Below are 15,455 nucleotides of genomic sequence, written 5' to 3' on the forward strand. Positions count from 1 at the left end.
CCCACCGCAGCGCCCCCGGAGGGCGCAGGCGCCAGCTCAGCCCCCGTCAGTGCCGGGGTAGTCCCTACGCCGCCGGCCGGGCCTAGGTCTACGGCCTCCGGCTGGTAGCCCCCGCGCTGGCCGCGGCGCCCTGCCTGCAGTGGCACTGCCTGCGGCTCCCCTGCGGCTGGGGTCGTTTTCCACAATTCGTCACCTCAGGATGAGCCTGCGGTGCCTTTCTCCAACTGCTGGAACCGAGATTGGAAATCATCCAAGCCCGAGTCCACAAGCAGGGTGCGGGAGCAGTTTACAAAGAGCAAAAAGCATCACGCAGGGAGAGCAGGGCCCTGTCTGAGCACCCAGATGAAAAATGACTTCGTTTTGATGACACTGAGGTCACCAACCATCTTGCACCATGCTCTTCTAGCCAGCACTGGGGAAATTGTCTTTAGCAGGAAGTAAAACTTTTCCACAGTACCACTAATAAGGAATTCAGGGTCCAGTGGCTGAAAAGAAATGCACCACTTCTCACCATGCATTTTCTCTTCAAAGTGCTTGAAATACAGAAGGCTCAGGACAGTTGCTGTCATGAGGCCTCTCCCCCCTACTTACCTGAAAAGCAAACACAGGGCAGGAAGCAACACGCCAGAGATGTTCCTCAAATGCACCAGCAGCCCATACCAGTTGCTTCAGAGGAAAATACAAAAAGCTACCAGAAGAGGTATACCTAATTTCCAAGGAGAGAAATGTCTTCCCTCTACAGCCGCTGAGCAGCTTACACCCAACACTTAAGATTGATGGCCTTGCCAGGGTTCACTTGATCAGCATCTGTCCTTGAGCCTTTATTTAATCCTTCTCTCCTTTACAATTTATTCCAGATCTTTTGCAACAGAGCCCCATGACGATTCCACAATCCCTGAGTAATAACAGTCATATTTCTCTCTTCCTTTCCTATTTGGATATCTGACTACATGCTGTCCCTTTCTCATTTTCAACTCACTGTCTGGGATGTGGCAATCAGTATCCAGGGGATGAGGACACTGTGACACTGAACTCTTGCAGTAGTGCATCAGGATTATCCCTCTCATCCAGAGAAAGGACAGACTGAGAGCATATGATTGGTACAGTTTTGTGACTATTATTTGACCATGTTTATTTTCTTGGTACATAGCAAAAATGGAATTTCCATGAATACAGGCAATGAAATCATTCAAATCATGTATGTGTATGCACACTTTAAACTGTCCCCTTTTCATAGCATTTCATGGACAGTTAGTACAGCTTCTTTAACTTTGCAATGCTTCATTCCCCTCAGTTGCTCACTCAGCCCGTCCAGTCTCCCATTAACCTGTCAACTTTCATCCATTCACTCAAATTAAGTCACTCTACCATTGTCTTGCTCTTGTTCACACAAATCCTCTCATCCTATCTCACCTAGCCACCCTTCTCCCACCCCACTCACTCCTGATAGTCTCCCCTTTCCTTGTGACTTCCCATTCGAGAAATCCTCTTACATTCTCCTTGCTCCATCTAACTGGAGGTCTCCTCCTTCTATGCTATCAAGTTACTTCAGCTCCCAAGCTCAAGATTTCCTTCTGAATCTGTCATAAGAACTGCCCAAAACTAAATTAGTCCCCCAGTTAGCTCACCTAAATCAGATATTTGCATCTCTTCCCTAATGATTGACATAGTCTTACAGAATGTAATATCACACTCTCATTGTCAAAACCTTAATGCAAATGTGTGTTACTAGACATTTTGACATTCTTTTCTTTCTCTGCTCCATATCCCCTTGCTTATACTCAGCTTTCCTCTAGGAATCCCAAACTGATGAATAATGCAACCACAAGAAAAGGGGGGTGCCTAAAAAGTATATATATATTAAAAAAAAATCAATGTTTTATTCACAGCGGGTACAAAAAGCATAACAGGCCAAATTCTCTGTTGGCACACATTGCCCCGACTCCACTGACTTCCCTGGGAGAGAATTTGACTCATAATGTCTCCACACATAAAACAATGAACAATTTGCAAAGGAAAAAGTGAGATTGTAAACACTCTGGGACAGGCATTGCCTCTCTTTTAATCAACTCTGTGATTAGGGGATGTTCACCACCTTCCCATTAAATTATATCCTGGAGGGGACAGAGATCTGAGTTGTTCTCAAGCACTGTAGTTGTAGTGACACACAGATGTATGAAACAATCTGCTAGGGGTAGCAAGACCTCCTGTTACTCCCTGAAAGCTCTGTCAAATGTTCATTTTGGCTACAATCTCAGATATTTTCTTGTTGGTGGGGAAGTTGGCTTACAAATAAAAATCAGATATCCTCAGAAATGTCTTAGCTGGAAAAATGTATTTAAAAGGCTCATGGGTCAAACATCTATTCAACTGCAGTAGTGTTTATTGCCATTATTTCTATAGCTTCCACCAGAACTATGTCAGACAAAAAGCAACTGTGAGTTCAGACACCAGAGCCTTGTCTACATGAGAGCTGTCACTGGTGCAAACACTGCTGTAACTTATCTGGTGGGAAGAGTCCTAATACAGTTCCTGAAGATTTCAAGTTCTGCTCCTGCCATTTCTTTCCTCACTTTGAACTGTAAACATTGGGTACAACTGGGGTAGAACCACCTCAATAATACACAAGTGCCCGGTTTTCAAGCAAAAAAAGAAGTAGATGAAAAGAAACACACACCAACTACATCAACAATAATACTCCTTAAACACAGCCAGATCCTCAAGTGGTGTAAACCAAGGGCCACACATTTACCTCAGTGAAGTATTTGGCCCAAAAGGCCCAGTTCCACAAGGCAACAGCCACATGATACACATTACTCAGGTACAAGAATACCAGTGCTGCTTACAATGCACTCCTTCATACTCTGTAGAAAGGTTTTGATCACAAACATTTGTAACACTTGAGTGCCAAGCATGTCCCTTTCCTTTAGAAGCCTATGTCCACTACAGTTCCACTGAGGAATAAGCAGGGTGAGGCAGACACTTGAAGCTTGCTGTAACAACTGTTTTCTACAGTGAAAACAGTGTTTTAGATTACCATCTATTGGAGCCGACAGGATTCTTGCTCTCAAAGGCCCAGTTCTTTTGTATTCCTCCTTGAAGCTTACCAGAGGTTCCCCTCCAAAGGATTCTGGGATCTGGCAGCAGGTGGTTATGGAGGGAAAAAATAGAAGTCATTGACCAGCAAGGGTTTATAGAGCTGTTAGTGAATTCTGCTGATCCTATGAGGACAGAGGTTCTCCTGCTGATCCATAAGACCCCAGGCAACAGGTCGGTGGTTCAAATGAGTTTCAGAGAAGCACTGCAGCCACACATGCTGCACTTGCCCAGACCACAAAGGCTTTCCCTTGAAATCCTTGCGATCCCAGGGTCACACTGGAGAAGGGAGCACCTGAGGTGGGGCAGTGATGGAATACAATACCGCTTTACTGGGACTACAGAACTCTCTCCTCATCCTAACAGTGCCTTGGCTCGCACTGTCCAGTTCTGCAGTCTCTTCTATTTTAGCAGCAAAGGTGTCCAGAATAAAAAGACAAGAACTTGGCCTTGAAATCTACTTTTCATCTTTTCACCTCCATCAGAGTTCCTCTCCAGATGCACCTGGTCTCTCTTCCAATGCTTCATAGCCTCCAATGTCCAGTTCTACCTGTATTCCAGTTGGCTGCAAGAGAAGCCAAGAGGAGTTTAAACTTGCATAGCTGAGAATCTGCCACTAAAAACACCTGTAGAGTCAAAGCCACTTAAAAATGCCCATCTCTAACAGACTTGCAGACACTGCAAGCCATCCACCAGTTCCCACTGATGTCAATGTTAAAGGAACTTAGCATATTGGCTGTGTGGTGGGCCAGTCGGGGGTGCTCCTGCACTGAGCCACCCACTTCACTATGCCTGACCATCTTCCAGGCTCCAAGTGCCTCCCTGGGTGCACCTCACCTCTGGCCGACCCCCTTGGAGGCACACCCACTACCCTGGGGGTAACGCCACCACTACCCAAGGTCTGGACTGATCCTGGCCCTGTGCCCCCGGGAAACACAGGCCTAGCAGTCCTTGAGGGTACTCAACCCACCGCAAGACCTTGGGGTGCTTCCCTCAGTCTGAAGCACCAGTAGTGGTCTCCTTTAGTCAGCCAAACCAAGGGGACCCCAAAGCATAATCTAGACCCACTCCCAATAAGGGTCCCACACTAGATACAAAGGAGAACTTTATTGGTGACAAGGAGTTGGTTTGGAATAGAGTACAGGGTAGAGCAATATCAAAGAAATCCCACAGAGCAAATAGGGTGACTGCATCTTTGATCATGCATCTGAGTTACTGCAAGCTATTTATCTAGTTAGATCTCAGGTAGCTTACTCATGAGTATCATCCAGAGGCAGGTGGAGATTTCCTCTGAAGGCACTGATCATGAGTCTCATGAGAAAGCCAGTTTCAGATGGTTCAACTTAAGATTTCATCATGGCTACTGCTCCTCTTCCTGGGCAGTCCTTATGACCTCATTTACCTAGTCCAATGGAGGCCAGCAACTGCTGGCTGCCAGCCAATCAATTTGAAATGCATCACTGGTTTCTGGGTAGACTGGCAGGGTCTCTAGCCCCCTCCCCAGGTATGTGATGCCAGTTATATAGACAGAGGGAGCAGGTTTTCCCCCCTCCCTCAAGAATGTATCCAGCTCAGTTTACAACTCAGGGTTACCTAAAGAGCCCATGGGATGTCTGCCCTTTGCAGTGACCATGTTAACCAAATTGTCTCATAGCAGTTTTTGGGGACAGACAGAAGTGGCATTCTGCCACAGGCTGATTCAGGCAGACACAGAATATGCTCAGCTGTTTGCATCTCCTTAGTCCTGGTTACCAAGCAGTTACCTGGCTAAACAGTGGCCTTGAAATTGACAGATCTCACTTAGTTTCAAGGCTGCTATTCTGCAAGTCAAAAACTGACAAGCAGCTTCAACTTCAATGCTTTTCTCTTTTTTCCAGTTGTGTGAAGTGCTGCAGTCATAGAGCAGTCACTGACAGCAGTTCACAACATGGGCTACAAGTTGTTATTATGTGCCCAGCATAATGGGGCACTAATCTTGATTGTGGCTTCTGGAGATACTGCAGTACAAATAATAATTAATATGCCTGAAGTCAAGTAAAGCATTAATGTCCCACACATTTTATAGTTCTTTCACATCAGGGGATCCCAAACTGGATTAGAAATGAATGTACACAGGAATAATTTCACCAGCTACAAACACACAGCCACATCCTAAGGGAGTTCAAACCAGGAAGTGAAACATTAAAGAACGAGAGAACCTGGAGATAAGCCTGTTGAAAATCTCTGGGTTAAAGTTAGAGGGGAGAGCAACAAGTGTGATGTTGTAGTAGGTGTCTGCTGTAGACCACCAGACTAGGAAGAAATGGTTTAGATTCACATATGTTAGGATCAGAAGGAACCTCAGTAGGTCATCAAGTCCAACCCCCTGCCCTGGGCAGGAAAGAGCACTGGGGTCAAACAACCCACCTAGATGCTTGTCCAGTCTCCTGTTGAAGATCCCCAAGGTAGGGGAGAGCACCACCTCCCCTGGAAGCAAGTGAGGGAGGTGAATGAGGCTTTCTTCAAATGGCTAGCGGAAGTTTCCCAATCACAACCCACAGTTCTTATGGGGGATTTCAATCACCCTGACATCTGCTGAGAGGACAATACAGCAGTGCACAGGCAATCCAGTTAGTTTTCGGATAGTGAGGGTGACAACTTTCTGGTGCAAGTTCTGGAGCAGCCAACTAGGGGCTGTGCTCTTGACCTGCTGCTCACAAACAGGGAAGAATTCATATGTAGTAGTAGATACCTTTGGCAGCAGTGACCACAAAATGACTGAGTTCAGGCATCAACAACCCGTGCCCCTGGGGGGCATGGCTGTGCTTGTAGCAGCAGCAGCCTGGTAGCGGTAAGCTGGGAGCTTCCGCAGATGCTGCTGGCACGGTCAGCGCAGTGGAAGGAAGCATGGACAGCAGCAGAGTAAGGACCCCAGACTTCAGAAAAGCAGACTTTGACTCACTCAGGGAACTCACAGATAGGATCCCCTAGGAAGCCAATCTGAAGGGAAAAGGAGTCCAGGACAGCTGGCTGTATTTTAAAGAAGCCTTACTGAGAGTGCAAGAACAAACAATCCTAATGTACAGAAAGACTAGCAAGTATGGCAGAAGAGCAGCTTGGCTTAGCAGGGAACTCTTCAGTAAACTAAGTCACAAAAAGGAAGCTTATAAGAAGTGGAAACTTGGACAAATGAATAGGAAGGAGCATAAGAGCATGTACAGGGACAAAGTCAGGAAGGCCAAAGCGCAATTGGAGTTGCAGCTAGCAAGGGATGGGAAGGGTAACAAAAAGGGTTTCTACAAGTATGCTGGTAGCAAAAGAAGGATCAGGGAAAGTATGGGTCCCTTACTGAATGGAGGAGGCAACCTTGTGACAGAGGACACAGAAAAGGCTGAAGTGCTCAATGCTTTCTTCACATCAATATTCACAAGCAAGGTCAGCTCCCAAACTACTGCACCAGGCAGCACAGTTTGGGGAGGAGGTGAGCAGCCAACAGTGAAAGAACAGGTTAGGGACTATTAGAAAAGCTGGACGTGTACAAGTCTATAGAGCTAGATGGGACATACCTGAAAGTGCTGAGCGAGTTGGCTGATGAAGTGCTTAGGGAGTTGGCTGACGTGACTGCAGAGCTACTGGCCATCATCCTTGAAAACACATGGTGATCAGGATAGCTCCCAGATGACTGGAAAAGGGCAAATACAGTACCCATATTTAAGAAAGGGAAAAAAGGAGGATCTAGGGAACTACAGACCAGTCAGCCTCACCTCAGTCCCTGGAAAAATCATGGAGCAGATCCTCAAAGAACCCATTTCTAAGCACTTGGAGAGAAAGGTGATCAGGAACAGTCAGCATGGATTCATCAAGGGCAAGGCATGCCTGACCAACCTGATTGCCTTCTATGCTGAGGTGAGTGGCTCTGTGGATGTGGGGAGACCAGTGAAGGTGGTGTACTTTGATATTAGCAAGGTTTTTGATACCGTTTCCCACAACAGTCTCATGGACAAGCTGAGGAAGTATGGCCTGGATAAAAGGATTGTAAGGTGGATAGAAAACTGGATGGATCATCGGGCTCAGAGAGTAGTAATCAATGGCTCAATGTCTAGTTGGCAGCCGGTATCAGGTGGAGAGCCCCAGGGTCAGTCCTGAGGCTGGTTTTGTTCAATGTCTTCATCAATGATCTGGCAGAGTGCACCCTCAGCAAGTCTGCAGATGGCACCAAGCTGTGGCGAGTAGCAGATACGCTGGGGGGTAGGGCTAGGATTTAGAGTGACCTAGACAAATTGGAGGATTGGGCCAAAAGGAATCTTGTAAGGTTCAATAAGGACAAGTGCAAAGTCCTGCACTAAGGACGGAACAAACCCAATGCACCACTATAAGGCTGGGGGCTGACTGGCTGGGCAGCAGCTCTGCACAAAAGGACCTGGGGGTTAACAGTGGACAATAAGCTGAATATGACCCAGCAGTGTGCCCTTGATGCCAAGAAGGCTGCCAGCGTACTGGGTTGCATCGGTAGAAGTGTTGCCAGTAGGATTATTCCCCTCTATTCAGCACTGGTGAGGCCACATCTGGAATACTCTATTCAGTTTTGGGCCCCACCACCACAGAAAGGATGAAGAGATATTGGAGGCCAACACAAATGGTGAGGGTGCTGAGGGATATGACTTATGAGAAAAGACTGAGGAAACTTGGCTTATATAGTTTAGACAAGAGTAAACTGAGAGGGCATTTAATACCAGCCTTCAACTGTCTGAAGGGCGGTTCCAAAGAGGATGGAACTGAACTGTTCTCAGTGGCAGCAGGTGACAGAACAGAGCAACAGTCTCAAGTTGCAGCAAGGTAAGTTTAGATTACATATTAGGAAGGATTTTCTTACTAGGAGAGTAGTAAAACACTGGAGCAGGTTACCCAGAGAGGTGGTGGAAGCTCCATCCTTGGACCTGGCTAGACAAAGCTTTGGCTGGGATGATCTAGTTGGGGATGGTCCTGCTTTGGGCAGGGGGTTGGACTAGATGACCTCCTGAGGTCCCTTCCAATGCTAATTTTCTATGATTCTATGAATCACTAGTTATGCTGGTTTAGACTCCCTGAAGATCTGGCCCAGAGCATCCAGTATGAAATGGTAGCAAGAATCTGAGCCAAGGTGGATGTATTTACCCACACTGCCAAGTAGCCAGGACATCAGTTCCTCTCCTTACAAAAAGAGATACAAGATCATCAGGGACCAAGTCAGGAGGAATGGAGCAACTGAGTCACTGTGATCCAAGTAAGAAATGGATCCACTGACTTCACGCACCCAGAAACAGAAGTCAGACTATTTACAATCCACATCATTTTTTTCTTTTCAACAGATTACGGCTTGCTTGCATTGCGACTAGCACCCCAGCCCAGTGCAGAGACACATGGGGGAAGCCCAAGCTCCTGCAACCCCCAGAGCAAGGACTCTGCCTCTACTACCAACTCTGCTCCAAACCTTCTTCTCCATGACCTCCTCACTGGTTCACCTGGAAATTCTCACCTGCCGGGGCGATTTTCTTAAGGATGCAATACGTTGTGTACTGGCTTTCCCCCAAGCCCCTTGGCTGCTCTCTAATAACACGCGCGTGCTGGGCACAAAACTCCAGGAGCGGCCCAGGGCTGGCTTGAGGTGGCCACTGCTACTATCCCTTGTCACATGGTTAGTCACCTGCAGTACAATAAAGTAGACATATTAGGCAGCTACCAGTAGTAACATCACTGTTCCTTATAAGGAAACACTGGGATACTCAGGAAGCTAATGGATAAATCAGCTGTTTCTATGGATTCTTATTCCTCTCCTTCTCCTCACCCTCTACAAGGAGAAGGTAGAGGAGGCTTCATGGGAGCCAAGTTTTAGTTCAGAGGACAGTCTCACAGGGGTGATGCTTTTAGAGATGCTAGGGTCCCATTTTGCAGACCTGTTCAGCTTTAACCACATTCACTTATCTGGAAAGCAAATACCCCTGTTCCTCCAATACTTGCTATCTCCCTCACCACTCACCCCAGGAAGAGAAAGACAAAGCCCAGGGGCACTCACCACAGTAGCCAGGCCAAATTCCCTGGCAAGTGTCTTCAGTTCCCTCGCCAGCTGCATCATGAGGGCCAAGCCTACAGAGACAAGAAAAGGATATTTTGGCACATGCTTCCACTAGAAGTCTTAGAGACCAATGCCATCTCCTGAGATGAGGAATCTAGTGCAGCTCATCAGGATACCTTCACATCCACTCAAGAAGGTTAACCTCTGTGTATTACATTAGCTTAATGCTGTTCATCAGTGTCCATTTCACAGCTAGGCCCTCTTACTTTCCAACTATCCGAAGAACAAAACCAGCATACACAGCAGCAGCCTCTGCACCCAGGCACAACATCAACATGCACTGCATCAGGCCCAAATAATCAGTTCTGGGATACACCTAGCTCTTACTGAACACTGTTCCTCAGTCCAAAAGCACTTTAGAAAAGCAGGTTAGTGTCACTGTCTCCATTTTACTGTTGGGGTTACTAAGGCACAGGGTGGTGTTGGTACTTCCTAAAGTTCACCCAGCAGGCCAGAACCAGCAGAAGAGCCCCATCCAGTACTCTATTCATTAGGTGACACTGCCTCCCCCAAGAAGTGTGCCTCCATGACCTGCGACTTGTCCTCTAAAGATTGGTCCCTTATTTCACAAAGGCTACCAGGTGATCTTTGCCACTGCTGAGTTCCTGCTACACACACCCCCCCAAAACAGGAAATGACTAAGTGAAGCCATACTGAGGCCTCCCCCCCCAATACTCTGAGGGCAGCAGACTGCTCAGAGGACTGGCAACGAGCAGTTTTAACTCCTCATCCTTGAGTCTATGCATCAGCTGCAGTCAGTCTGGCCTTTGCAGCAATTGCTGTTCCATTGCCAAACCACTGCACTTCCCTGACACCAACTTCTTAGAATTTCTGACAAAGATCTGCAAGGGCCTGCAGCAGCCCCACAGAATCCTGAGGAGTAAGAAGTTAGACCTACAGGACTATTTGGGAGAGACACAATTAAGAAGATATATGAATGGATGTCAGTCTGGCACTTTTGAGAGAGCTGCTGAAAAGCATGGCCTGCCTATCCCCTACTACCTCAAATGTGTCAAACCAGGAAGTGAGGGTATCTACTCTAAGAGAACTATTGCTCTCAGGCATATTGGGGACAGACAGCTCAACAACCTTGGTGGTGTGGTGTGGGGCCTCAGGCCTGCTTTGCAGCCTCATTTCCAGGCTTAGCACATGCAGAGCAATACTAGATGGAGAGGGCCTACTTCTCAGCTGCAGCCTGACAAGTACCAAGGAAGCCATACATCCTGAGCTATCAAATACCTGCATTTTACCAGTTGTACCCTAAACAGACAGGCTGTTATATCATCCAACACAACACTGGCATAAAAGTTGAAAAAAAAAAAAATCCTCCCTCTCCCCTCCCCCAGGCCCAGGTATCAGAGAGTACAAGGTACAGTTCTGTACTGCCAATGCCATCTGAATTTTTGCAGGTAATCAGTGGGCCCAGGAGTGCTGGAAGCAGATTTCCCAGCTACCTGATTGCAAAGGACATTCAGTGCCAAACATTCTGAATGTTTTGCAAGAGGCAGGATTGTTATCTGCAAAGACCAGAAGTTGGGATGAATGAATCCTCATTATTTGAGCCTACTGGGCACTTTTACACATGCTCTAGGGTTGGAAAGGGTGGCATATTAATTAGAGCAGCTCTGAGAGCTTTAGTTCAAATACCCCGCCACCATTTTTAAGCACAGGGACACTGATACACAAGGTGCAGGAAGCTGCTGGAGCACAGTTATTACCAAGCTCCAACAGACTCGATTAATCAAGCCTGCTCTAACATGCTGGACACTACGTAAGTCACTCCATTACAGGCCAAATTACTCCTCTAACAGGAAAGAGTAGCTATACGCTACTATAAATTATCAGCACATCACTACACCAGTAAACTTCAAACCAGAAAAAGCCCCTCTCTCATAAAAGCAGCTCATACACCACCTAGTGGCCACACAATGTAATACCACCTACTGCAGGCAGCTTACTTGGAAGGCTGGCCACATCTGCTCCTTACTACAGAATAAAATCCAGGATAGTAACAAGGATTTCTACACGTATGTCAGTAGGAAGAGGAGGATTAGGAAAAGTGGGGGTCCCTTGCTGAATGGGGGAGGCAACCTTGTGACAGAGGATGCAGAAAAGATTGAAGTACTCAATGCCTTTTTTTTGCCTGTCTTCACGGACAAGGTCAGCTCCCAAACTACTGCACTAGGCAGCACAGTTTACTGAGGGCTGCTCACCTCCTCCCCAGTGTAAGAACAGGGTAGAGACTGCTTAGAAAAGCTGGATGTATTCCATCTGGCTCCATGGACTTGTACACCTGAAGGTGCTGAGGGAGTTGGCTGATGCGACTGCAGAGCTATTGGCCATCATCCTTGAACACTCATGTCAATCAGGAGAGGTCTCAATTGATTGCAAACATAGTACCCATATTTAAGAAAGGGGAAAAGGGAGGATCCAGGAAACTACAAACCAGTCAGCCTCACCTCAGTCCCTGGAAAAATTATAGAGCAGATCCTCAAGGAATCCATTTCTAAGCACTTGGAGGAGAAAAAGGTGATTAGGAACAGCCAGCATGGATTCAACAGGGGCAAGTCATGCCTGGCCAACCGGACTGTCTTCTGTGATGAGGTGACTGGTTCTGTGGATGCAACAAGACCAGTGGATGTGGTATACCTTGATTTTAGCAAAGCTTTTGATATGGTCTCCCACAATATTCTTGCAAGCAAACTAAGGAAGTATGGGGCTGCATGAATGGACTGTAAGGTGGATAGAAAACTGGATGGAGTGTCAGGGTCAGAGAGTAGCAATTAATGGCTCAACGTCTGGTTGGCAACTGGTATCAAGTGGAGTGCCCCAGGGGTTCGTCCTGGGGCCGGTTTTGTTCAATGCCTTCATTAGTGACCTGGAAGATGGCAGAGAGTGCACTCTCAGCAAGTCTGCAGATGACACCAAGCTCAGGGGAGCAGCAGATACACTGGAGGGTAGGGCTAGGATTTAGCGTCCTAGACAAATTGGAGGATTGGGCCAAAAGGAAGCTCATGAGGTTCAATGACAAGTGCAAAGTCCTGCACTTCATGCACTCCTATAGACTGGAGGCTGACTGGCTGGGCAGCAGCTCTGCAGAAAAGGACCCAGGGGTTACAATGGGCAATAAGCTGAATATAAGCCAGCAGTGTGCCCTTGTTACCAAGAAGGCTGACAGCATACTGGGTTGCCAGTAGGTCGAGGGAAATGATGATTCCCCTCTATTCAGCACTGGTGAGGCCACATCTAGAATACTCTATTCAGTTTTGGACCCCCCACTACAGAAAGTAGATGGACAAATTGGAGAGAGTCCAGTGGAGGATGACAAAAACAGTTCAGGGATTGGGGGACATGACTTATGAGGAAAGACTGAGGGAACTGGGCTTATTTAGTTTAGAGATGAGGAGACTGAAAGGGGACTTAATAACAGCCTTCAACTACCTGAAGGGCAGTTCAAAAGAGAATGGAGCTGGACTGTTCTCAGTGGTGGCAGATGACAGAACAAAGAGCAACAGTCTCAAGTTGCAGCAGGGAAGTTTAGGTTAGATATTAGGAAAAAAAATCACTAGGAAGGTAGTAAAACACTGGAACTACCCAGGGTGGTGGTGGAAGCTTCATCCTTAGAGGTTTTCAACAACCTGCTAGACTAAGCTTTGGCTGGGATGATCTAGTTGGGGATGGTCCTGCTTTGATCATGGGGTTCGACTAGATGACCTCCTGAGGTCCCTTCCAACCCTAACTTTCTATGATTCTACCTCACTGTGTAGCAGTTAGGTTGTGTGCCTACAGCCTGAGGCCCAGTCCCAAATTCCCAAGCTAGAGCCTGCCCTCCAGGCAAGTATGCTTACCTTCCGACTGCCTGCCTCCAAGGAGCGGGCAAACTACAGCTGAGACAGAATCCACCACCAGCAATTTCACGGGACCCACAGAACAAACAACCTGAAGAGTGAAGCACAATGTGTGAGGGAAAGGAATAGAGCAGCACATGCCATTCAAAATAGCAACTTGAAGTATGGGACAGCACAGCCCTGAAACATTAGAACAGGGAGAGCCCTGAGGCCACTTAGATACCACCAAGGTCCATAGAAGAGCAACCCCAATCCTGCAGTCTTATAGTTTCATAGATGGTAGTTGGAAGGGACCTAAGCAGATCAAGTCTGACACCCTGCCATGGGCAGGAAAGGATGTTGTGGTCAAATGACCCCAGCTAGATGACTGTCTAGCCTCCTTTTGAAGATCCCCAGGGAAGGGGTGAGCACCACTTCCCTAGGGAGTTGGTTCCAGCTCCTAGCCACCCTGACTGTGAAGTAGTGCCTCCTGATGTCTAGCCTGAGCCTAGTCTCAGTCAGCTCATGGCCATTATTCCTTGCAACTCCCAGGAGTGCTCAGGGGAACAGGGACTCTCCCATTGACTGCTGGTCCCCCTTGGCAAGTTTGTAGGTGATCCCCTCTCAGCCTTCTTTTGTGTAGTCTGAACAGGTTCAGGTCCCGTAGCCTCTCCTCGTAGGGCCTGCCCTGCTGTCCCCTGATCATGCGGATGGCCCTCCTCTGGACCCTCTCCATGTTGTCCACAACCCTCCTGAAGTGCGGCGCCCAGAACTGGACGCAGTATTCCAACTGCGGCCTGACCAATGTCGTATAGAGGGGGAGGATCACCTTGGACCTGCTCGTGATGCATCTGTGGATGTGTGACAAAGTGTGGTTAACCTTCCTGAATGCATCCCCACATTGGTGGCCCATGTTCATCTTGGAATCAATAATGACTCCAAGGTCCTTTTCTGCCTCTGTGCTGACAAGGGAGTTCCCCAGCTTGTAGGTATGCTGATGGTTTTTCCTCCCCAGGTGCAATACTTTGCACTTGTCCATATTGAAACCCATCTTATTCTCATCCACCCACCTCTGTAACCTGTCCAGATCCAGTTGTAGCCTGTCCCTCTCTTCTAGCATGCTCACTTCTCCCCACATCTTAGTGTCATCTGCAAACTTGAACAAGGTGCTTTTCACTCCCTCATCCAAGTTGCTGATGAAGATATTGAACAGTGTAAGCCCGAGGAACAAGCCCTGGGGAACCCCACTGCCCATGTCCCTCCAGGTCGAAAATGACCCATCCACCACCACTCTCTGGGTGCGGCCCTCCAGCCAATTTGTGACCCATATGACTGTGTAGGTGTCAACACCACAGTTCCCTAAGTTTTTAGGGTGATATATAAGCAGCTCCATGCATTGGCAGGATCAGATCCAATGTCACTTTCAACACTCAGCTCTTTACAGTGTGACTTTACAGCAGTAAACAGGGAGGATGCAAATGACAAGGCCCCACCTGCTGGGACATGCAGTGCCGGAGCTCCTGCAGTGCAGCCAGCATCTTATAGATGTCAAACACGTGGGCCACCTGTATTCGCTGCAAGGCCTCCACCTGCAGAGGAGGACAGCAGCAGTATCACACACAGAATACACAGTCTCCTATAGCTTTCCCCTCACTACAGCTTACCCTTTAAAATCAGGATGGTGAGTACACATTAGAACCTGGGGTCCAGCACTCCCAGCCAGCATATCTACTAGCCCAGTGAACTCGCCCTGCCCCTAATAATAAGAGCATTTGCAATTATCTATCACCTTCATGTCAAGGACCCACAGCCCTTTGCCCCACGCATCAGTGCAGTCCTCATTTTAGACATGGGGAAACTAGGACACAAAAAGATAAAGGTTGAAAGCATCGTAGGCTAGAATTAGCACCCTCCCACCCCAAACTATGGTTAAGTGCCTGAATAAGTGGTCTGGTACTTAAAAGGGGCTGAGTACCCACAACTCCCACTGAACTAAGAGTAGACCCACTGAAAGAAACTAGGACAAACCCATGAAGAGGAAAGAGTGAAGCATGGAATTGCCTGAAGGTCTGTCAGAGGCACTGCATGCAACTGCTCAGATAGCTAAGTGGGAAGGCCATTTACAAGTATCTAAGTTCTTTGCTCCTGAAACTGAAGGCCACTGACTCTGCAGCTTCTCTCACCTGCTCTTCCTCCTCCTCTGTCCTGGACTGAACCAACTGGAGTAGGCGAGAGGCTGTGAACCCGCCTGTGGAGTCAATAAACAGGACATTCTGCTTGAGGCTGTGGGACACACTTGCTGCTATGCTGAGGCACACCTAGGTGGGAAAGAGCACAAGCATAAGTCCATCCCTGGCCCTGACAATCTGCACCCCAGGGTACTCAAGGAGCTGGCAAGCGTCATAGCCCAGCCCCTGGCACGGATCTTTGAAAACTCCTGG

At 47.8% G+C, this 15,455-nt stretch overlaps 1 protein-coding gene across 3 annotated transcripts in view; it reads right to left on the reverse strand.

Moving 5' to 3' along the window:
- Positions 1-1,096: 1,096 nt before the first annotated feature.
- Positions 1,097-15,455, reverse strand: part of RAD51D (RAD51 paralog D) — a 25,163-nt gene continuing 10,804 nt past the window's right edge. Inside the window, exons 5-10 of one of the 3 annotated variants that reach the window (XM_019545356.1) lie at positions 15,198-15,332; positions 14,508-14,603; positions 13,036-13,126; positions 9,128-9,198; positions 8,591-8,758; positions 1,097-3,661 (exon numbers count right to left, since the gene is read on the reverse strand). In XM_019545356.1, coding sequence (XP_019400901.1) covers positions 3,578-3,661; positions 8,591-8,758; positions 9,128-9,198; positions 13,036-13,126; positions 14,508-14,603; positions 15,198-15,332 — 645 coding nt within the window. In that variant the 3' untranslated portion in view covers positions 1,097-3,577. The remainder of the gene's footprint in view (positions 3,662-8,590; positions 8,759-9,127; positions 9,199-13,035; positions 13,127-14,507; positions 14,604-15,197; positions 15,333-15,455) is intronic. The other 2 variants (XM_019545357.1, XM_019545359.1) reach the window with 2 other exon arrangements.

Source organism: Crocodylus porosus, unplaced genomic scaffold (assembly GCF_001723895.1).
Source record: "Crocodylus porosus isolate Cpor-Errol unplaced genomic scaffold, CroPor_comp1, whole genome shotgun sequence".
In the NCBI taxonomy this organism is placed as follows: Eukaryota; Metazoa; Chordata; order Crocodylia; family Crocodylidae; genus Crocodylus; species Crocodylus porosus.